General features: G+C 38.7%; 1 protein-coding gene across 3 annotated transcripts in view; it reads right to left on the bottom strand.

The window, feature by feature from the left end:
* Positions 1-18,936, bottom strand: part of ube2f (ubiquitin-conjugating enzyme E2F (putative)) — a 52,793-nt gene extending 33,857 nt beyond the window's left edge. Inside the window, exons 1-5 of one of the 3 annotated variants that reach the window (XM_040148672.1) lie at positions 11,651-11,898; positions 10,968-11,079; positions 8,618-8,809; positions 5,972-6,001; positions 3,269-3,334 (exon numbers count right to left, since the gene is read on the bottom strand). In XM_040148672.1, coding sequence (XP_040004606.1) covers positions 3,269-3,334; positions 5,972-6,001; positions 8,618-8,732 — 211 coding nt within the window. In that variant the 5' untranslated portion in view covers positions 8,733-8,809; positions 10,968-11,079; positions 11,651-11,898. Of the gene's footprint in view, positions 1-3,268; positions 3,335-5,971; positions 6,002-8,617; positions 8,810-10,967; positions 11,080-11,650; positions 11,899-18,911 lie in introns of those variants that run through there. The other 2 variants (XM_040148674.1, XM_040148673.1) reach the window with 2 other exon arrangements.
* Positions 18,937-24,965: the final 6,029 nt, after the last annotated feature.

Genomic DNA, 24,965 nt, shown 5'->3' with positions numbered 1-24,965 from the left:
AAAGACAACATGAACAGAAGAAAAGACAAAAGAAATAAACAAAAAGAAGACAATGAAAGGAAAGAAGCACTTCTGTAAGCTTTGAGCGATAAATTCTCAACATAACAAGTCAAGATGATTTTGCAACACGCTGATTTACGTATAAGGGATATTGGACAATCTGCATCCTGAGGCGTGTTCCCTTTGCATTTTTCATTTTCCTGCCTGACCACAACTACTTTCCCTGTGGTGCAAATTGAAGCCTCTCTGTGGATAGTATTTACCTTATACACTGTGATTCTCAAAGGAAATTTGACAGCAGAGTATGAGGACATTAGAAAAATGAGACACCGTGAATAAAATATGTTCACAGAATTCCCCCTGTGTATGCATGACAGAGATTACACAGGGTTCTACGACAGTGTTTGTTTTCAAATGCTTATCTATGTGCCCATTAGTATTTTGGATCTGACACTGCATTTTGATAATGTACTGTATTAAGCATTAGGTTTGACTCTAGAGTAGCATGGCCTTTATGCTAAAACACCAGATGTACTGGTCACAAACTATGACAATTACTGAACAGACATCACCTGCCCAACTTTAAACAGAGGGGACACTGAGCAAGCAGGCGAAAGGAGAGAACAACAACAACAAAAAAAGAGTATACAAGGGTCAGAAACAGAAATGGCAAAAGAGAAAAGAGCATGTAAATGTGCATGTGGGGAAGTGGAGTACATTAGGAGGGACAAAGCTTTTGAATAATTAAGTCTTTCTCTGAGAATTCAATGTCCTTATCAACTCCTCTTAAAGAACATCACACCAAACCCTTTCTCAAATTACTGATCTTTGCTTTTCTCTGCAGATTTTGCTGACAAAGGCCTTTGTGAAAACTAGAATGAATCCGGGTGGCCGGGGGCTGCGCGAGCACACACACTAACACGCAAGGCCGAAAACATTTTTATAAAATTCAGATAAATTCAATACTGTTCATCAACTCTCTCGTAACAATTTTACCACACAAAATAAGACACACCTCTCAAATGCAGAATTTAATGCTATTTTAGCACAAAGCATTTTGCCAAATTTAACTTGAAAATTCAAATCATTGACTATCTGCACAAAATAAAAAATAAGCAAACAATAATTGGAAGGCACATACAGTATGATGTATACTTTCAGTACTTAACATTAGAGTTGCAACTATTGAAAGTTTTCATAATTAAATATTCTACTAATTATTCTAATAACTTATCGAGTAACTTAATAAAAAGAGTTTTAAGTGGACCATGCCTCATTTAAAATTAGCCTTTGGTGGTACATTGTACAAAAACCACATATATTTAGTGATATTATCATTTACACTTGTGATAACAATATGTTGAACTAGACTAAGGCTCAAGTTTTCTTAAACTGCTGCAATTTATTTGATTGTTATTTCACTCATATGCCAGTAAATACTCCCATACACTGCAGTTCTACAAGCCAACAGTTCAGTCAAACTTATTTGGTGTAGAAAATGAAGACAAACTGTATAATTACCAAAACTGTCCATTGTAAACAGCCATCATAGTTTACAGACAGACCTCCTAATTCAACGTTAACCTACTGTACTTGCCATAGTTGTGTGTACTATCAGTTGTCTGTGCTATGAGGGATTAACGGGATTATTACGTTATTAAGTGGTTTTAGATAATCTGGCTAAATTGTTGTCTTGTTTACACCCTGTCTGATCATTTGACTGATTGTTTATCTTGTCCTGTGTGACTTGTCCTGTGATAAACATAAAGATGATACTCAAATTTTAATAAACCGAAATTATCTTTTCAGAAAATCGCATGAATTTAGATTTAATTATATGATATCAGCCAACAATTCCACACAATTTTCTCAACACATGTCTGGTGTCATCTAAATGGTTTCTCAAAATATTCTATACATGTTTCAACCGCAGTCAATTACCAGTCCTTTTCTTTATCCCTGCCTTTCCATTACTCACTCTCTCTCTCTCTCACACACATGCACGCACGCACACACACACAGACACAAACACACACACAAACACAAACACACACAGAGCTATGTTTTAACTTTGCCTCAGTCTTTCGTGTGTTCTTGACACACATCTTCAAATACGAGATGAAGATACAATTTACAAATGCGGGAGATGAGAAGGTGACATTGTGCTCGAGGACAGACAGAAAGTGTGTGTATGAAAGATAAAGAGCAGGGAGTGAGAGATAACAAAGCCTCCAGAGACCTAATTCCACGTAATTCCACACTAGTGTGTTTGGTTTTTGTACAACATTCAACACGTAGACCACTTAGTTTTATAACACTGCTGAGCAAGCAGAGTGGACTTAATGACAGTGCAGCGGAAATGTCAAAATACAGAGAAGACTAGAGTGCTATTTAAAGGGGATACTTTATGGGACAAACATAGACTTAGAAACAAATTACTAACACTAGTAGTCTCCCACTCCATCACACACACACATACACAAACACACACACACAATACCCTCCTCCCCCACAATGGGAGAACACAAAAAACCCTATATATTGTCTGGAAGTAAGATGATACAAAATGAGAAGGCAGAGGATTAGGTTGTATGTGGTTACCGTTTGCTATGGCTCTTTAAAGAAAATCATTTTACAGAGCACTCTGCATTCAGAGAACTGTGTCACAATTACAATTTTCACATTTTTTCATACATGCAAATTCTGACATGACATGACATTAGTACTGTAAACTGAAAAGCCATTTCTCTGGCTTCAGACACACATGTAGACTTTTTGTCCTCTGATTTCTGGACTTAGATTCAAAATTCTGCTTTTGGGCCGTTTCTCGGTTTCTCATACACACTCACATACACATTCACATACAAAGATAGAACCGGTAACTGATTTTAATGTTGTAGATGATCGGTGTATATGATTTCTCATCGTAGAGATGCCTAAATAAAACTGCTAAATGTTTGTATCCGGCATTTCTTAGGTTTTAATAAGGCTTTAACCTAATCCTTAATAAATATTTTGCGTTAAACCAGTTAATGTGATTGTCCTTAGTTTAGATGCGTTTAATTCTACAACAACATTAGGCCAAAAATGCTGGTTCAGTAAGTGTATAGAGTATTACCAATGCAAGGATTGATACCAAAATGACGTGAGCTGATACTAATATTTCGTCATCTCATGTAACAAAGTAGTCATTTAATTATTAAAGCTGCTATTTAAGGAAGAACAGAATAAAGGAAAGGCAAAGAGGGTTTTCTTCTTATTCTCTTACCAGGAGACACTGCAAGCTGAAAATGATGCAGCTTGTCCTCATCTGGGAAACTGGCTTTGCATGTACCTGAAAAAGAACACATGGGGGGATGAGGGGAGAAAAAGACATTTATTAGTTTTTAGAATCACAGGTTAAAGCCAAAAATAGTTTTATGAAGGTCTACAATTACTCCTTATTACTTGCTTTTGTCCGCAATAATTGCACTAAAAACAATATTATATTTTCACTTCATCTTTTTCATCTCACTGTTCATACTGTCTAAACAGACTGCAAGATTTACTGTATGTCTTGTATAAAACAGGACCGTGGGAGTCCCTGCAGCACCACATTCCCCCCTGGTGTCCAAGGACACTTACTACACTCAAGAAATGACCTGGGACATCGCTTTTTAACCATGTTCATTTGTAAGAAGTTTTTTAATCTAACTAAACATCACAGCAGCTCTTTTTAACAAATAGCCCTTCTTTTTTTTGTTACGCATACAAAAAGACGCATTTTGTGAGAATTCTAACATATGTTATGAAGGTAAACATTGAACCAATAAAACATTATAACTGCTGTTCTGTCAGAATGAGCAGATAATCTACTGTGAGTTGCATTTCAAATATAGCATTCTACAAATAACTATTGGTCATCTTATCAAAGCTGAAAGTTAACTTGGATTTTCAAACTTTCTCCACCAATCCAGTAGTGTTATTCAATGAGGGAGCAAAATAATTCTTATATTTATTTTTCCTGTAGCTTAGGAAAAAACTATTTTAAGTTGGAACTGATGAAGATGATGTGTCTTGAGAATGTTAAAATATATATCTCAATATAAATCATATCTGTCGTCCCTGTGCACATTTCATCCCCTCTTCTGATCATCACCCATTCAAAACCGCCACAGCATAACCAACATGTTCTCAGGAATTTCTCAGCTTTGTTTTGCAAATTGAAAATACATGTCTCACACTGTGCTCATAGCAGACCTGGATTTACAGATATCTAAATTATCTGTAACATATGTCGAGTACATTTTCATTTTCTTGTTCCATAATGTGTAAATTATACCTGTTGAGATATCCTAGCATTAAAACTGGGGTGTTAAGATACCAATAGCAACACAGTGCCTGTTTTGTGGGGTTCGAACAACAAATAGAAGTATGCGGCCAAATTCTCAGGGGAGCAAAAACATTCAAAAAAAAAAAAAAAAAAAGGTCAATATCATTTTTACACACTGTGTCTTTAATGGTGCTTTGGCAACACCACTGCTCATTTAGAGTATACATAAACAGATCCTCTCCTCTTTTCCCTGAGCTCCCGTTCCTTTCCGTGAAAATCCATCATGTCACACAGCAAGTCCAGATCCATAGCGCATAGCCAGGTTATCGTGAAGCAAAGTATTAAAGCCTCATCAATATCAAAAGAAATCTTTACACAGGTTCATATTTCACCATTGTTGTTGCTAATGGAGCACAGCTTGTATGAGCATTGCCAGATGGTTTCTTTGACTATTCAGTGTCCCAGTCCCCCCCCACCCCCCCATTCACCTACTCCTACACCCTGTTGTTCATATCAGTTCCCCAAGTATAGTCATGCACAGACAAATGTAGGTAAGCTTCCAGTGTGTAGCAAAAATAAACACTGTTGAGCAAATGTATGCAAGACCCAAGTCTTGTATCCTCCCGGTACCTAAACTAGATACCAACATTTTTTACATGACTGTAGTCCTGTTCACAACATTGTGAAGCTTAATACTACTGAACTGTCATTTGTTTTGAGCTGTGTCTATTCTGATAGAAAAAATATAAAAGATAAAATATAAAAGACTTCCTATTTTTCAAAAATATTTCCAAGCATACTAGTAAGCTCTTTTACTTTCTAGTCAACATTGTGTGCTACATACACTCTTTACTGCTCTGGCTTTCATGGTCCAAAGCTGCGAGGGCAAACTCATCAGGCTACAAACAAAAACAAGCATAATGAGTTGAGCCAAAGCAATCATAATGAATTCTGCACCCTTGCATAACAATAACCAGATAACTGACTAATGAAGATCTGATATATAGTAGTGTAAATTCTCAAATAAAAGCCAGCACTTAAATAATCATTGAGGGTATGGTCTGTTTGAACAAATCCATCCCAGGACAGAAGTATAACAAGCATGAAACCCATCAAGGACCAAACTGCATGCCTTATGTTAAAGACCATGGGTCATTTCCAGCTTAATGCAGCAACATTTACATAGTCGAGCTGGGAGATCTGGATAAAAACGAAAATCTAAATAAGGTTACGCCTTGATGAAATGGCTACGAAAGGATTATTTAATCCATTAAAAATAAATCAGTCATTCATTTAGACTGACCAGTCTTTAATGAATAACTTGATCTGTACAGACAATTACAAACATTATATCACCAAACATTATTAATCAATGAACAAACTTTGACACATTTACAAGATTTACCGTGAAAAATTGCTTTATGGCACTGCAATACAGTTTAAAGTATTGTTAAAAATGGCCTACACCAGGACACTATAAAAATGTATTTCATATTAAGTCAGTTATTCAGCTGTCACACTTTAAGATATATTGAATAGAAAAGATGTGGGGCTGAACAAACTAATGTAAGCATGGAAGGGAAAGTGCAAAAAACCCAGAAAGAATGACTGACTCAACTAACTCCATTACTGCAGTGTATAGGTGTTCGGCGTACTTACTAGGGAGATTGGCTTCAAGTTCTGCAACTTCTGTTGAGAGAAAAGAAGAACGATAAGTAACAGAGGAGCAGAGACAATGGTAAAGACACACGTAGAAACAATCACTTCTGTTTTTCCAATTCAGACACCTGCTCCTTCGGGAAAGTTGCTCTGAATCATCAGCATCATCCTGTCTAACATGTAAGTTTAAAAACCACCAGGAAGACATGAGTAGAGGGTTGTTTAGCTGGTGCCCAGCTGGTTGCCCCAGGGCAAAGTTTCAAGTTTTCTGTTCTGTTTTCTCATCGCTGACAAACTTTTCACTTTTGATTTGTGTGAGCTGGTTTAACACCTGTGATCTCCATGTCTGCCCAAAAGAATATTGGGGGGAAAAGATACAATGGCAGAAACTAGGCTATTAATCAAAAAAAGAATTTTCCACTGTCCTTTATACAAATGTATTCTTAAGAGATGAGGTAAGAGTTGAACAGTTAGGTGCTTCGGTGATACTGGTAGGACTTTTTTTCACTTATTCTGTTCCACATGGAGGTCAGAGCATAGAGTCAGCTAATTAACAGCTCCCTCTGTGTTAGCAGGGAGTTACTGTTTTGCCCAAGGAGACCAACAACTGGCTTTTATCAGAACAAGTATTCTTCTCCATGACCAACTTCAAAATGTCTGGTCCCTATTCCTATTTTGAGAAATTCTATTTAAAGCTCATCTTTAATTTATTCCAGTGGCTCTCAGCTGTGTACAATGGTCTAAACACTAAGTTAGATTCCTCCTTTCTGGCTGCAGGTGTGCCTATTGGTCCCAGTGGTACATGGTTTATTCAACAAGCACTGCATTATTTGATCCCATTTTGCTATTTTACATGGCCATGTATGTTCTCTGAAAACTAATGATCAGAAAGATTTGATTTGTGAAAAAGACCAAGATAATAAAACAATCACACTCCCTTGGAAAGAGCAGGAAAGACGGGGAATAATAAGATCTCATCAGGGAGCAGATTTCTTTTTCGCTCTAGCAAGATGGACAGCATATAACTCAAGTGTGTTAGAACAAAAATAAAGCCCATCATCCTCAGTTTGAGCAATACAGAGTGCTGTTCCCAAGCCAGCTCACTTGACCTTGTAATTATCACCCCTGTGGCCACCAAACCAAACAGACCAACCAAATTTATTCCAGTACCTCTTGGAAGAAAGGATATACACAAGGCAATAACAATGCAAGACAGAGAAAAGTACGTCACTCAGATGTAATATTGGAGGGCATTGTAGTGACATAGAACTCTAAATGATAGTGGACCAGTGGTGGAGAAACCATAGCTGAATCTAATCTGAATATAAATAATACAATGTTCTGATAAACCTGATGCATAATGCATTACCTAGCTTGAGGCTGTTTACCTTTTGCAGGTTATATGAGATTTTAGTCCAGAATTAAGAGGATAGACTGTTTTGCTAAGACTTTTGACCAGTAAAACATTTGTAAAATTTTAATCCAAGTAATCGTAAAAAATACTATTACTCGTGGCTCTACTCGTATACTTGTTTTCTACAAAATCTGTCTAGACATTAACCCTCTTATCAAACAATACCTGTTCTTTCACATTCTTGGGCAAATCACAACTCACATGAGTACTTACAGCAAACTATAACCTTAATTTCACTGGTCATAGTAATTCGGTAATGTGCAAGTAAATGAACAGACATCAGCAAAGAAAGAATACGGAAAGGAGAAAACAACATGGAAAATGGTGACAGGCAGAATGAGGCAAGTGTAAATGGACTGACAAAAAATGAGAAGGACAAAGACAACTCTTTGAAATTTAAATGAGGTGAGAGGAGGCAGGTGTCTGGAAGGTGCATCTCAAGGCAATAAGAGGAACCTATAAACAAAAACCGAAGGAGAAAGAGGCAAAAACGTGGACAGAGAGAGAGAGAGAGAAACAGATGGATGAAGAAAAAGGAAGGCAGCAGCAGAGACATAGAAATAGAAGGAAAAGCCAAAACATCCATGGAGGAAAAGGAACCTGAAGAATTCATACAGAATTCATACACATCTCACTAAGTTCTCATGTGTCAGTGTTTGAATAAACCACATCTAAAAGAACAACATAGTCAGGAAAAAACTATTTTAGCCTACACTGTCTGTCCTCGAATATTTAACTGCCTGTGGTCTGCTTACCTAACCTTATCAGGCCTACACCTTGTCTGGTGTCTGTTGCTTTAAGCTGCAAAGAAAGAAGTCAATTATGATATATTTTTACCTGCATTTGAAATTTAATACAACGCATAACGGTGACAACTGCAACAATGAACCTTTATTTGACATACGGGTGATAGAAAAGTGTGCTCTAAAATGAATTAAGAAAGACATGTAGATGGCAACGTCAGTGGAGAAATAAGCAAAGTGAGCATGAAAATTTATGACTGTAACACTGGGAATAGCAGTTGACCGGCAGTGGCTAACATGTTTGATTAGTTTTATCTAAACGTTGCCACTTATCTCCAAAATTAGGGAGTCCCACTGGTCTCATGAATGTATTTATATTCAGACGCAGAAACTAATTGCAACCTTGCTGTAACAGTTCTAGTTTGTTTTGCTTCTATAAAAGAGTAACTCAACCTAAGAAATGGATATAGTGGACAATGACTCATGTACCTTTGGTAAGGAGGCGGTCCCTGATGGAGACCCTGTGGGTGGAGTCGGGAGCTCCGGAGGCACGGCCTGTCTTTCCTCCATCGTCCCTCTTCAGTTTACTGGCCAATGTAAGCATGGCTACGCTGCTGTGATCTGCCTCGGTCTGCCCCACGCTGCACTGCACTGCACTGCACTGCAATGCTGCTCAAATGCCTGATGATCATACAGACCATAAAGAGTACATTAGTCATTTTTATGCTATTGCAGAATAGAGGGGGGTAAATGCACATGAAATTGGGGAAATCTGCCCACGCAAACACATTTTAAACATTTAACAATTTAACACAGTTTTCTTGCACACAAAATATCTTAATGTTTCATTATTGCAAATACACTAATATTTAATAACTACAAAATGGACATATTTTCAAGGAGCCTGTGCTTCTACTGAAAAATACTGAATTTTTTTATAACAATTATTAAAAATTGTAATCCATTTTTTTCCCCAGAGTCCAAAGGCACTGGCAAATCTAAATTCCCCGCAGGAGTGAATGTGAATGTTGAATATGTCTACACAGTATATCTCAGCCATGTGAGACACTGGCGATATGTCCAGGCTGTGCCCTGCCTCTTGCCCAGTGTGTGCTGGCAAAGGCTGCAGCCCCCTGAGATGCTGCAACGATTAAGCTAATATACTGTAGATAGGATAGATTGGAAAAAAATAAGAGTCTTTCGAGATAAATTATATCCAAGGCTAAAGCTCAGTTCTGCTTATTACTGCATCAATTTTCACAAAAAATGATTTCCAGCCTACGCATATTAAGGCTGTCTACAGTATGGGTCTCATTGCAAAGAGATAAAAGGACAGAAATGGCAAGTGTTTAATAGGAGAGAAACAGAGAAATGATGAGGTTCAAGTCTACTCTTTCCTACAGTACACTTCCTACAACAATAAACTGCCCATTATTACAACATTTGATTACATTGGAATAATAAAGCGCTTGACATCAATTAGAGGAGTGAGTTGCAATTGACTCCCTGCTGTGGAAAGACTTGTGGGGTTAAAGTTGTGTAATAGTGTAAGTGTTCAGTTATAGTCTATAGTCTTGTTAAGGAGATTACCTCCGGTAAATTTGAGGAATTATCTTTTACACAAAAGCCCATTCTCTACAGCAGATTAAATGTATGCAGTACAAGCTAAAGAGCTGAATTCTGACCATCTTTTTTTAACATTCATGATGAACTCAAGCTTGCTTTCAGCGAAACGGGTGGGAGCTAATCTAGAGAGAATACTTTGTTTCCGAAATTTCTATTGAGAGACACATAAGCATCGCCGTCACATCTAGATGCCAAAACTATACATGAACAGTTACAGTTCTCACTAGACTCACTGTAACAGCAAAGTAATAGGAAAACGAAAGAGTACTTCAATGTCATACTCCTGCCAACATTCAAATTCATGCTGGTGCAGCAGGAAGTTAGTATCTATGGAATGACATTGTTAAATTTAGAGATGAAAACCCTCATTGTAAACAGATCTTCTGGTAACATCAATACCATGTAACTGCATACTGCCTGAGAGGATCTGCGTCTTTGCTTTTATTCACTCTGGAGTGTTTCTTGTGCATTGTGCCCTTTTAATTTTTGATAATTTGGCATTTATTGTAAATGCATTTGTAAAATTAGACAACAATATAAGAAAAGACAGACTGCCACTAATACTGACCAAAAATATTTTATCAAAAAAATGTATACTTAGATGATCAGTTTATCTAAAAACTGAATTATTCCAACGTTTAGAATTGAATGTTATGTGAAGTTCTACACACAGTCTGGAATTCAATACCTCCTGGGTATCTGGGAAACCTAAAGTGAATTCAAAACCAAACAAAATACAGTTTTTCTAACATCTAAAATTAACAAAAAGTAACTACTATGGCAACTTTAAGGGAATTGCAATTGTTCAAAAACATCTATATTCACGTCGCCTGGAGCAGCTTGGGTTGATGCACCAGTACCTGTACAGCCTATCATCCACTTAGACACATTGCTTGTATCACTCAGTTAATGTAATTAAATCCAGTGTTGATGATTACAATAATAATCCCTTCTCCTGTATGAAAATGATCCGTTTCACCTAGTTTTGTGCTCAAGCCCAATATCATTCTCTTACTGTCGTACAATTTCCCAGGTCGCACAGAGGTCTTTTACCCTGTCTCTATGGGGGCACTTCGCTAGTGTCTCCACTCTGTGTGTATCTAGTCTAAGCACTGCTTGAGCTCGTATGGGGGGCAGCGGTGGCAGAGAGTGAAGGTATCAGGTAACAGTGGGCCCGTAAACTGTGTCCGACTGAGTGTGACTCGACGCCCACCTGCCTCAGCTGTCAGTCACTGCAGCCTGGTGTTGCTCACGGACACAGACTACCTGGATGTTAGTCAAGTAGCTGCAGGGACGGGGCCGTGCGGCATAGGCAGACAACAGAGCTGGCAGATAAAAAACACAGGATGATATACGCCTTGCCTTAAAAAACACACACACTGATCTTGCTGTACAGTAACAAAAAAAAATGCCCCTGGGTCTACCTCATAGGCTCTTCAGTAAAATGGGTGTAGCCTGTCTATGATTGTAAAATAATCCTTAGAACTCACGGCTGAAAACACTAAATGAATCCAACTAACTTACACAAACATAACCAAATGCGTAGCCCACAAGGTAAGACCCCTCTTGGTACTGAATGCCAGCTTTACAAATTTAGGACGAATGCTATGTGTAAATACTTTTTATGAGCTATGTTAGAGCCTCGTCACTGTACTGTTCGGCTCGTGAACTGACCGTAATAACAAACTGCTAACACTGCTAATCACAGCTAGCTAGACACCATGCCCAAGCTTGACACCAGTCTCAACTCAGAGTTTATTCCTCGCACATGAGGATGAGTGCACGGAGAAATGTCACTTTTTTTTTAATCGATGAAAACACGGGTTTAAGTTGTTTACAAAGTGTCTGTGCTAGCCAGTGTTAGCTCGCGTATTATCCGAGCGTTGCTTTTTTTACCTGCTGTCTCAGAGCTAGCGCTCCGTGCTACACCATAATCAACCCGCCCTCTTCTATCCAAGGTGCCGTCTGCAACTGGAACCGGAGAGTGCAGCAGACACGTCCGACTGCAAATCACTTCAGAAACAGAGGAGTTTGAGGCTCAGAGTGGATTTTAACTGACTGGAGAATCAGCTGTCACAACTTCGCTCCGGCTTCATGGGCAACGGAAGTGCAGTGAATGCCGTACGTTATTGTTGTCCGTGTAGACATGGAGGTGGATAAACAATTCCGCAGAGCAGTACACTAGTGCTTGTGGGTTCTGTTACGTTTGAGTTTGGAAGTTAATATCACAGTCATTAAAATACTGGTCATGAGTGGATGTTTTTTATTGTCGTTTTCTAGTGTCTTCTAGTGCATTAAAAGACGATATACTCCAGTGGCAGAAAATATTATTCCATTTCCCCTAAATTCTATTTTGATATATAGGTTTTTTTTAAACATAGCTACAAAGTGAATTCTCCATTATCAAAAGAGATGAAAGAACGTATTTGCAGAATAAAGAGCAGTATTTACACTGCTGTCCTATTCCTAGTGGGTGTGCTATTCTGTCTGATTGTAAAAATTGGGAAACTATTGCTAAGTATTGGAAGCAGATGTACCACTTTTATTTTATTTTATTTTATTTTTTCACTCTTTTTCATTCGTATTAATTTATTAATTTATTAATTTATTAATTCGTTCATTCATTCAGCTTTGCCGAGAACAAGCAAACAAACCTAACAGGCTGATAACACCTTCCAAGATTCACAAACAGTTTCAGCACCATTTAAAAAGTGAAATAAAATAAAGTAAAATCAACATGTACAATAGCTCTACCATAATGCTTAGGAAGAAGTATCCCCTCCAGTGACTGTATACAGTCTTTGCCCCCCACACACACACACACACACACACACACACACACACACGTACGCACACACACACACACACACACACACACACACACACACACACACACACACACACACACACACGTGCCTTGAAAAGCTCACCATTTGAAAAACCAGAAACCCAAGAATCTTGTCTCTGTTGCTGTTTGACAGAACAGCAAACTTGCCTCTTGGAGCAAACCCAATTCACCCTAAAGTACTTGGATCAAAGTGTGATTCACTCAGCCAGTTGTTATGGACCAAGGGGCATGGGGGCTGTCACTGTAAACAAGAACATGCTCTTGACTGACCTGCCTGGTTAGATGAAAGTTTTAAAAAAAGAGGAGACTATTAATCTTGGTGCGGGTGATTTTATTGTATTCCATCTACATCTGTTTAGACAGGTGTTGGCCATCAGGCTTTCTGCGATGCTCATACAGCAAAGGATTTGCCCCCGTGACAATGTTATGTTCATCCGCTCCGCTTCACACGGTGTGCTTCCCACGTTGCTTTTGTTATTCAGTCAAGTGAGGACAAAGTGTACATCTGTAGGCCCTTTTATTTGAGGGGTATTATTAGCCTATTTTTTAGAGTTGTAACAGAATGGAAGAGAGATCAGCTGAATAAACTTTCACTAAAATTTGATCAGATGAATATTGAAAAATATTATGCAGATTAACATCTAAATAATGATTTGATTTTTTATCAATGATTTGATAAAAATCAGCATGAACCGAGGGGAGTGAAGCCTTGTAAAAAGGAAGCGATAAAGAACAGTAGTTCAGAAATCCAGATGGGATCAAGAGTTCTAGACAGGGAGGATACTGAAGATATTAACAAACAAAACTTTCCAACTTCTCCTCAAATGAACCATGAAAGAGAACATCCATTACTGGATATGAAGGCATTCACTTTGAAATAAAATATTTCTGTCACTTCTGGGTCTGTGGGCTCAGCAACAGTGTAAAGAGGGGGATTAAAAAAAATTTGTCGTGCTTTTCTACCCAAAGGGGACAATTAACTGACGGAGGATGCACCTCAAGGAATTTCAGACTTCTGTTTATCTTTCCAGAAAGCTTTTAAAAAAGAAATGTTTAATTAGCTTCTGTCAACTTTGATGTGTGCAGCCCAACAGTGACCTGGAAAATGTTCACCTAAAATCAAAAAAACATCTCCTGTCTGCATGACGGAAGCAAAAATATCAGGATTTGTCTCCTGCTGTAATGTTGTGTACATTCCAGAGATTGGGTTGAGGGCTTTAAACCTGTCTGCCCACTGTCATCTTCATCTCCCTTCTATGACTGGGATTGCCTCTCTGCTTATTTCCCTGGTGATGGAGGTCCAACTAGTGACTAACACTAACTAGTGAAAAGAAGCAATTTTTGTGGCCATTGCTTTTCTTTTGTTTTAAATAGGTGACTTTAATATTGATTTCTAGCAATACTAACCAGTTAACCATTTTAAAACCACATGATACAAATTACCACATCAAGCTGAAATTAGTCTCCTCTGAGGCACATTCGCTATAATACTGACATGAAACAGGAAAAACAAGTCAATTTCAGCAGTTGCTTGGAAATAACACATTTAATTTATTACTCACACCTAATGATGATTTTCCAGGCAGTAAAGTGCATTATTCAAACAATACTAAGAGCCTACAGCCATGCTAGCATTTTTGTGAGGCTGTGATAGGCAGAGTGGTTCTTTGAGCTTGTTTTGAGAGGAAAAAAATGATGGATTCATCTCAGGGAATTTCAACACCGGACATCTGGCAGACAGCCAAAGGTGGGGATAAACACAGACTTCAGTCAACCCTGACATTACAACTGGCAAACAGGTTCGAAACCATTAATAAATCTGAGTGAGACAGAAGTGGAGATGACTGCTGATAAGTTGGATGCTAGTATTATGAAGAGTGCCAGCCAACAGAAAAAGACAGGTAAGTCTCGTGGAGCAAAGGGGGGGGGACTCATGAAAAGAGATGATTTAACCTGTAACTCTGGTTATTGGAGATGTCACTATTATAAGTGGGAGGATAATTAAAACAAAATTCCTCAAATGATAATTAAACACCTCAAATTTAATCAAATTATTCTCCATGTAAGTGCCATTAGTGTTTGTAGCCTGCCAACGGTCTGGGGGCGCTGAGATCTTTTCAGGGCAGATGGCCTCCACCCAAACAGATCTGGAGTCAAAGTAGCGACGGAACATTTTTGGTTTGTTCTGCCACCCCCATCGGCCACACTAGCCTCCGCACCACGAGGACAAAACATCACAGCCTCAGTGCCAGGGTGTTGATAACCCCCCCGTCACTTCCATGTCATCTGCCTGCACCACAACCAAGCACGGTCTGTAACACCAACAACCTTGCTGATAACAAAGATGGCAAAAAGAGGGAACAGCTCTCTCCTTGCTCGGACTGACATGCCTGATAAGGCTAGCAAGGTCACCAAAGGTTTGCCTCAACACCCCCCCCGATATGCCTATACTTTTTCCTCTTGAGCATTTGACTGAAACTTGGTTAGAATAAATTAACAGTACAGTGGCTCTTACTGAGTCAACCCCTCCCAACTTAAGATTTACGAGTGAAGCTAGAGTGCATAAGAAAAGCAGTGGAGTTGCTATTCTGTTCAATAATTCTATCCAGTGAAAACAGATGTCTTAAGGAAAATTTGCTGTTTTCGATATAATTGCACCCAAAAAGTTTAATGCATGTTACAAAAAACAAATCTCCATCTACAAAGAGACACTTTGTGTGTTCTCTAGTTTGCGACTGTTGACAGGCCGACAAAGCCTTTTGTGTCAGCAACCCCTGAGCTTTTATCCACTAAGTCATGGAATTAATTTTCCTCATTCCTCACTGAAAAAATTCAGGAAATTAGACAAGCGGCCAGCTCCACCACATCACAAATAGGGTCTGTATTGTCCCTGCATCCAATTCAACTAGTGTCACCCACATTGATCCTATCAACCATATAACATTGGAGGAAATTGGGCAACATCTAAAATCCTCTTGCTGCCTTGATATTCTACTTCAAGGCTTTTTCACAAAAGTCTTTCACTGCATGGCATCAGCTCTCCAGCAAATAGTCTAACTAATAGTAACACTTCTCAACTCTTCTCTACTCCACTCTTAAAAAAATAATCTAGACAACCCCCTAATGAACAATTATAGGCCCATATTAAACCTCCCAGCTTTAAGTAAATTCATTGAAAAGGATGTTTTTCAACATTTTTATATCTTCTTGGCCCTAAACAAATGTTTTGTTTCCAGTGAGGATTTTGCACAGAGATGCTCTTGATAAAGTCTTGAATTACATACACTTAAAGACAAATGGGGGGAAAGTTTCAGTCCCTAATATTATTAGATCTCAGTTCTGCATTCAACACTGCTGACAACAACATGTTACTACACAGACTGGAAGACTGGGTGGGGTTTTCTGGCAAAGTGCTATACTGGTTTAAAGCCTATTTGAAGGATAGGGACTACTTTGTGTTGATCAGTAATCACAAGCATGAGCACACAAAAGCGACCCCAAGGCTCCAGTCTTGGGCCTCTTCTGTTCAACATCTACACACCCCCTCTACCTCAGATTATGAAAAACAACAAAACCGTATGGAAAAGAAACGTACCATAATTATGCAGACAACACACTGATTTGAATAACGATGTCACCAGGTGACTGTGGTCCCATTCAAAAACTGAGTAAGTGCATTTGAACAAACTAGTGATTATATGAGCCAAATTTAGTCAAACAAAGATACAACAGAAACTAGAGACCATTTTGCGATGGGATCAAACCAGTTGGTCGCCCATCAACATGGTAACATTCCGACCCATGAGCACTCAGTATCCATTACTACATTATTACATGAGTATCTGGTAGTTATTACTACACTATTACATTGGTACTCAGTACTCATGGGTTAAACCTCACCCATCTGGAAACCCGGCCTTGATTTTGATTTCAACTACGCACCTGAAAATTCTCGTGACTGTATCTTCGTATTGTGACGTATTACGGAGACAAAATCTGTCCACAGACAGACAGACAGATAAACATCTGCCAAATTATTCAAAACCACCACCGTGGTAGTTCCCACTACAGTAGGTGTCTCGAAGGACCACATTTTGCTGGGATGACACACACACACACACACACACACACACACACACACACACACACACACACACACACACACACACACACAGATGCACAGACTCCCAAGGTGAAAACACTGATGCAGCTGGTAATTATTGTCTCTGTACCCAAAAAAGAAAAATTAAGTCAGTGCTCATTTCCAAATGCTTAAGTTTAAGACCACAAACCAAGCCAGAAGTTTACTCATGGACTCAGACCTAAATTTTAACATCAACAATAAGACAATTACAAAACCAAGCCATCACCTCAAGAATACATCAAAAATGAATTATTGTAGTATCTCTGTTACGACCTCCCTCCAGTTCTCAGATCTTTACACTGGCTTCCTGTATAACAAAGAACTGATTTTAAAATACTACTGTTATTTTTTTATGTTTAGTGTTATATTAAGCACTGAATGGTTTAGGGGCAAAATACACTTCTGATATGCTGCTACCATTATGAACTGTCCAGACCTCTCAGATCATCTGGGACAGGTCTGCTTGCTGTCCCCAAATGGCAAAACTAAGCATGGAGAAGCAGCATTCAGTTTTTATGCACCACATATCTTGGACAAACTCCCAGAAAACTTTAGGTCTTCCACAGCTCTCATTTCATTTAAATCCAAGTTTAAAACATTTGTGTTCTTTCAAATTTGGGACTATTAATTCGTATTATAGCTACAATGTAAATTTTAATCTGGTGTTTAATTTGTGTTACTCTGTTTTGTCTTGTTTTGCTTCTTTGTAAACCCTATTTATGTCTTTTTATATTGTCTTCTTATATTGCTGCATGTTTCTTTTTATATATTTTGTTAATGCCTTTCTGTCAATTTAAATCACTTTGTATTGCCTTGTTGGTGAATGGTGCTATGCAAATGAACTTGCCTTGCTTTGCTTTGAGCTAAATGCTAACATCAGCATGCTAACATGTGATGTTTAGCGGGTATAATGTTAGTTTAGTGTGTTAACATGCGAATTATTTGCTAATTAGCACTAAGTATGGTCGAGGTTGATGGGAATGTAATCGGCTTTGGAGATATTTGGTCATACACCAAAGTATTAAAAAAAATTCAAAATTTTGACCTGATGATGGTGTTAGATTAAAAGTCAGAGGATCACCAGATTCATTAGGAGACATCCGAATGGTTTTATTTTAATTTGGACCAAGAGATTTTGTAACTTACTTTCACAAAGAATTGGAACACCATGTCCATCGTTCACTTACAGCACTCATTAAATGTATTTTCTTAAATAATAATTGTGATACCACCAATTACTGTGTATGTACATCAGAGTCACATCTGGCCATCAATTCAGACGGTGACAGTGACTGCAGCAGCTGTGACAGCAGCCCCAGTGGCTTTAATCTTAATCATGTAGAAACAAACCCTCACACCGGGGGCTTTGCTCTCCCTGCTGGACCACATGACCCAGATGTGAGCGTAGTGTCTACTCAGTTTAAGAGAAACAACTTCTCCGCAAGAACATGACTAATGCACATGTCATAATAATACAAATACCCTTTTATTTGGCATGTTTGCTTTACTTCTGCTGCACTGTTGCTATAACCATAGAAGGTGTTAAGAAAATCAAGAAGAGCTGTACTCCATTTGAAATAAACTGAAAAAAAAATACTAATGGGCAGGGGGTGTCTGTTTAGTAGTTTAGTGGTGTAGGTTAACATCTACCAAACACCCATTTGTCATGCTAGAAAAAAAGACTTGCACTTGTTACTAACACAGTACAGGACAGCTAGGTTACATTAGATTAGGTTTAAATTCCCAAGATGGGGCTCAGAAATAGTTGAGAATTGAAGTTGATATAGCAAGTAGGATGTCTTCTTACAATAAATGGACACTGACACGGAAGAAACGTTGGTGGCAATGTTTTGTCATGCTGTCCTCAGGCATGTGGAACGCTGGTGTAATGTGCAATGTTTGCAAGTAACAGGAGTCACAGGCTTATCAAAAGCTTATATCACCAGGTGACTCATGTATTGACTCATGGGAGTAATGTCCCTCCCTTTCTTCCAACTTGTCATGGAATACATCCGAAAAAGAATAAAAATGAGTGTAAACATCTGACTATAAATTACGAAAATACATGTTTTTTTTAAATGCAAACATAGTATGACATGGTTAAAACACTCTTATGGCATATGTCAATATGGATTATGTTAAAATATGTATTATTTTGAACATACCGTCTAGTAGTCAAGAAGGGCTTTTAGCTTTTGCAAAGATCCTATCAGTGGGGTTACAAACTCCACTTTCAATGAGGAGATGGAAACAACTGTACAGCAGACACACCAGACATGCACATTGCTTGACAGCTCGCTTGGTTTGAAGTCAGTCCAAGTCACTCTGCAGTATTTGAACAGAACGAAAGTGCACACTCAACTGCTATCTGAGTCTGGCATCACTGATATAAAGAGGTAGTCCATTTTCCTCTGTTACAAATTACACATGCCCCGACACAAACACTGAATACCTACATATCCTCTTGAGCATTGCTCCCTTTGTTTAAACGTTGTAATCCTCTTTATCTGAATATGGTAGGATGGGGAAAGATGATTTTTGTGACTAATGCAAATAAGTATGCAAATGAGTCCTAACTCATATTTGTATATTCAAATATGAGTGCTGTAAAGTAGTTATGTTTGATAATCCTATGTGGTGGACTCTGGGTTGTGTGTGACTCCTGAATTATTCATATTTTCCCTTTTAATTAAAAAAAAAATCTAGATATATATTATATATAAGCCTTAAAGGATTATGACAAAACGTACATAAATCTGTGTCAGATGAAAAGATTAGCGAGACTGATACTCTATTATAGGAGTGCTTATCCTATTGTGGAAAGACATGTTTCAAAAACAGATCAATAAAAATAAATCACCCGAAGCTGAATGTTTGCTGAGTTTTGTCAGAGATCTGGAGCCACAGGCTGGAAAGCTAATGATTTCCATCAATAATTTTCCAGCCAATGGAACCATTTTTGTGAGAGATGTGACCTAAAGTTTGAGTTTATACAGCTGCAACAGACAGAAAGGAAGGCTCAGATATTGCAGATGGTGCCATGTATTTTTTTTTTTTTAATGAATAAAAGTATAAAAAGATTTAGAAAAAAAAATAAAACTGTCATGTAAATAATTTTAAGATTTTACCCTGTTTTCTTAAGACATGCTTTAAAATGTACTAGTAACAGAGGATGCTATTATGATTATAATTATAATGAGGATTATTATTACATTTTAGTCCATCACTGTAGAAAATGGTAAAGACAAAGACTTTGACTAGTAAACTGAGATGTTAAAAATATTTCTCTGGAACATTCCAGGGTTTGTCCAGTAAGGCTGCCAATGCAGCGGCACTTAAGTTTCTTCTTGGTACTCAGCAACAGACATACAGATAAAAGGGCTTTATCTCTCACACACATCTTTCTATATTGATGTAAACCTACACAAATTCAAGTTGAGACTTGGCACTTTAATGTAGCATCCATTATTTTATTTCAAACTTAACTTGAGGCTCAGAGCCCAGCAGCGCATTTCTTGGTACACTGCAGTGCATTGCAGGTCAAGAGAAAACTCCAGCAGACAAATAGCCTTAACCACAAAATTCTTCCTTTGGATCAGTGGTTGCGTTTACATGGAGCCTAATATTCCGATATAGTCAGATTAAAAGCCCAAACAAGATATAAATGCTCCATTTAAACACCTCAATCAGAATAAACAGCCAAACAACCAAACCAATTGAAACTATAATCGGTTGCAGAGGGGTAGTTTAAATCTTGAACGAACAGATTAAACGATTTAACCTGATGACTTTCTGGCTGCGTCCTTTCTGCACATGCCCTCCGTCTCGACATAAATGCGTGGGGGCGTACGATTCTCCACTTCCCAAAAATGGTTATCAAGCTGTAATTTGATTAAGAGCAGCAATAACAGCAACTACTGTTCTGAACAGACGATAAATACAGGGATTATCTCCCTGAAGAGGGTTTGTCCTCTTTACAGAGATAATCAAACACCTGCTAGTGGTATGTCCTGTGTGAATGTTTCATTCAAAGATACGAATCTTTTGGGTGAACACACTGAACTGACTCACTTCCTGAAACGGTCTAGTCTCAGTCAGTTCAGCTGATCTCTCATTCAGGTTGCAAAGGAACGAGCGGGGATACGCTCACTGAGGTGACGGGTTCGAGTCATTTCTTCGCAGGAGGAATGGGATGTGTTCAACACAGATGACTGGGGGTGCTAACATTTAGCTGCAATGATTCAACAACGTTGGTCTTGGACTGCAATCCAGATATGACATTATCTAAATTGATATTATATGCATAGGCTACCATTTAATGTTATTGCACCGCGCACACACACACACACACACACACACACACACACACACACACACACACATATAACATTACTGTTTTGAAAAGAGGACAGCCATAAGGATACACTCACTGAATGGCGTGTGTGCATGTGCGTGAGTGTGTGTGTGTGTGTGTGTGTGTGTGTGTGCTGCTAATCTGTATGCAATAAACAAAAAATGTAAAGAATATGTGATATTTTCTGAATACAAGGCAGCCTCTAACTTGGGCGTATGCTTAGCCAATCTCAACACGGTCATTTTCCTACTTTAGAATACATGAACTTATCACCCCTGCGGTGATTGTAACCTGAAGACCAGGCGGATACAGTAGCTTAAAGACAGGGTAGACCGGTAGGTACTTTATTGATCCCGGAGGGAAATTACTTCGCCACAGCAGCAACACACTTACAGTACAACACAACACGTCATGAATTCCGTATAAAAACAAGTAGCAATTGAAAAACATATGAGTGAGTGATTTGTAGTTTACAATGTGTGGTGAAACCTGCAATATGAAAAAATAGTTCGCTGAGCCTGAGACTGTCTCAGGTCCAAGGGAACGGTGCATGTTCAATGATTCGTCCGCTGAACGTACGCGGTGAGCGTGTGCCCTGAGTGACAGACAGTCACTGAGTGGCTCAGGCCCGCCCGTCTGCCTCTCCCTCCCGCTCATGTCTTGAAGTCTCGAAGCAGGAAGTAATACCCAATATTTTATTCAATAATTTGGTGTTGAGAAAATATATGCGCTGTACATAATAGGGTAGGACTTTTTTCTAGTAGCTTTCGGCTTGCAAACGTTATTTCTATCCAACTAAATTCTCAGCTCACTGGCGTATCCTTCACAAGGACCGTTATAAGTTCATTAGGTAGCGCGCTGAACTGATCGTTGGCGATGGGCAAAGGCTACGCCGCTCTCACTTCCTCCTCGCGTGGGGGCAAAAGCTCCAACGCCTTTCAAAATGGCGGCTGCAGACTTCTACATGACAGAGCTGGGAAGATTGTGACAAAGTTAGAGATCCCCTTCGTAGATGTTTTAATATAAAAATACTCTTCTTGGAATAATTATTTGTGTCTGATTCTGTTAGTTAGTTAAAAAAATTTAAAGTTACATCAGCTCCTTCTACATCCTTGAAAAATCCAGAAAGAACAGCCTATGCAAATATTGTTCATTTCAATTTTAGTTTAACAGTTCAGTTTACAAGACACACTGTGTCTCCTACTTCACTAGAAAAGCCCAAGACTATGTGGAGGCTTCGGGTTTCCTCATCACACTTGTGTAAGTTACATACTGAACCAAACTGGTTTCCAAACTAGCTGTGATGTCAAAAAATCATGTTCATACAAATATGAATGAATATTTTTTGTTTTTGTTTTTGCGTAATACACCTAAAGGTGCCAAGCCCACATGGGCTTACAAGACACTACTTACATTAGGCTATGTTCAGAGGCAAGAGAAGACAAAAAGCAAAAAAAATAAAATAAAATAAAATAAAATAAAATATAAACCCAACACATTTATTATACTGTGGTCTCAAAAAAGGTTTGGTTTTCATATGATATGTATGAATTACAGTTGTTGGCTGTTGTTAGATTAGATTACATTAGATTGGATTAGATAAAATTAGATTAGATAAAATTAGATTAGATTAGATTTACTTTATTGTCATACCCACAGAGTACAAGTACTGAGGAGTGTTTCAAGGAGTCCTGTCCTTAGACTAAAGTAGATTTAACTGTATAAATAGGTGTTAAGGTGGGACTGGGGTTTTAGCCATTTTTTCCAGGTATTTGGGCCAATACAGTCTAGGGCTGCCCTTTACAGGCCAAAGCAGTACAGCAGTAAACACTGTACAGAGCCTCAGAGATGCCCTCTACTCAGCAACCACTGAGATTAAGTCTGTCAAAGAGGAACACGAGGATCTAAAGGAGCAAGTTTTCTTGCTGAAAAAAATGGACGGAGGCAGCTCCAAGATGGCTCTCCGTCTCTCCTCAGAAGAGTCACCAGAAAAAGGCAAGCTCGCACTTAAGCCCAAATAGACCGGCTGCAGGAGAACATCCCTCCCCCAGAACTCCCATCCCTTTCCCCCTTCCTACCTTACCCACAACCCCACTCCCTCCTTCCCCATTACCTCTCTATTATTCACCCCCTACCCCTTTCTTCCCACCCCTTACCTATTCCCCAAAAAAAACCCTGACAACAGAGAGGGTCAAACATCAAATATCATTTGGATGATCTGATTAAAACAGACCTTTCCCTAATTTTAACGCCCTGAATCAGCTGTGTTCACTGGTCTAGAAAAAATGTCCACCTCTGGTTATCAAATGTCCCAAAACCAATATACCATAAAGAAACGCACTCGTGTCTAAATACTTTTAGTATTGGGCCTTTTTATGGTTTGGGCTATATTCCCTTTAGTTCAAATTAAGGAAATTACCCTTTATTATAGTGCCACTCAAAAGCTGAGAAATGCACCAGTATAAGATAGCTCAAAATATAGTGAGTGGATTACTGTGAATTTGTTAAAGCACTTGAGGCTGGACCCTATGTATTGTCACTCTGTTAACTTTCCAGACCAAAACATGAGGAAGAATTTCCTGCAAAGAAGATGGCAGAGGAAGGAGCAAACTGTGTGAAAGAACACAAGGGGCCTGTTTGTTACTAAAGTTATTTTTTTGGCTTCACTAATTTGTTAGATAAGGGGACACACACAAACACAGACACACACGATTGTATCTCGCATCATAACTGCTCACGTCACACCGTAAAACGTGACGCAGAAGCATTTGCACTGAGGGAGAAACTTTACATACAGTATACAGAAGCTGTGGACAACAGAACAGTGGAAGAATCACTCATACTAATTCATAGATACATGCAAACTGATTTACCGACGTGCCTGCTTTAGACACAAGAAACATCAACTTTTTAATGCCAATTGAAACACCTCCACTCAGAACACTTTGCACAACGCATCAGTCGAACAGAGTCAGGCCATGGCCTCAAGTTATGCCAGTGGCTGCCAATAGCGCAAAAGGACTGAAAGCTTAAAATTTCAGCGTTGCCAACGCTAAAATGTGTTAGTGTCTCCAGAGCGGACTAAGATTCACAATCCAAGAAAGAGGCCAGACCTCAAAGGTAGGGGCCTCTAAGATCTTTCTGTTTGTGAAAAAGTGGATAAATACAAAGGATTTCTACCAGCACAGACCTTCCAGTGGTGGAAAAAGCAAGCAGAGAGCAGAGAGAGGCAGATAGAAAAACAGAGGAGGATTCCATTGCAACAGGCATGACAAACATCACAAACAAGACCAACTACAAAGTCTTGGAGATGAATGGAGAATCAGTTAGCCAAACACAAGCTATTTCTTCAGTACAGTTCAAATCTGCTATACATATACTGTTGTTATAAAAATATTGATTATAGCTGCCTAATGACATATTTCTGCTGAGGAGCCTCTGTAAAAAGTATCAAGTGCAGATACCATACAAAATGATTATCGTGGCGCACTTGTGTGAACACGCAAATAAATCTGCACAAGTCTGCAAATAAAGAGACCGCAGCTTTCTCCGAAGCGTTGTGGACTCGTTTAGGGCCCTGCGAACCAAGACGTGACGGCAAAATCCCAGGTGCAAATCATACAAAACGTTTCTAAAAAAGTCAAAAAGCTAAAAGCAAGCAAGAGTCAGAAATGCTGTGATATGCTGTCAAAGAAAGATTCTGAGGGCTTCAATACACTGGGATTCAGAACAACCATAAAATCTTCATTTACACCTTCTGGTAAAAAGGACGGCATTCAATTCTTTTCTATCTATGTGGTACACATCTATACCCATGTAACCAGGGAAAAAAGCACATGGTATCTGATATTTTCAGATACTTAGC

Source organism: Xiphias gladius, chromosome 16, assembly GCF_016859285.1.
Source record: "Xiphias gladius isolate SHS-SW01 ecotype Sanya breed wild chromosome 16, ASM1685928v1, whole genome shotgun sequence".
NCBI lineage: Eukaryota > Metazoa > Chordata > Actinopteri > Istiophoriformes > Xiphiidae > Xiphias > Xiphias gladius.
This window is presented reverse-complemented; position numbering and strand designations above follow the sequence as displayed.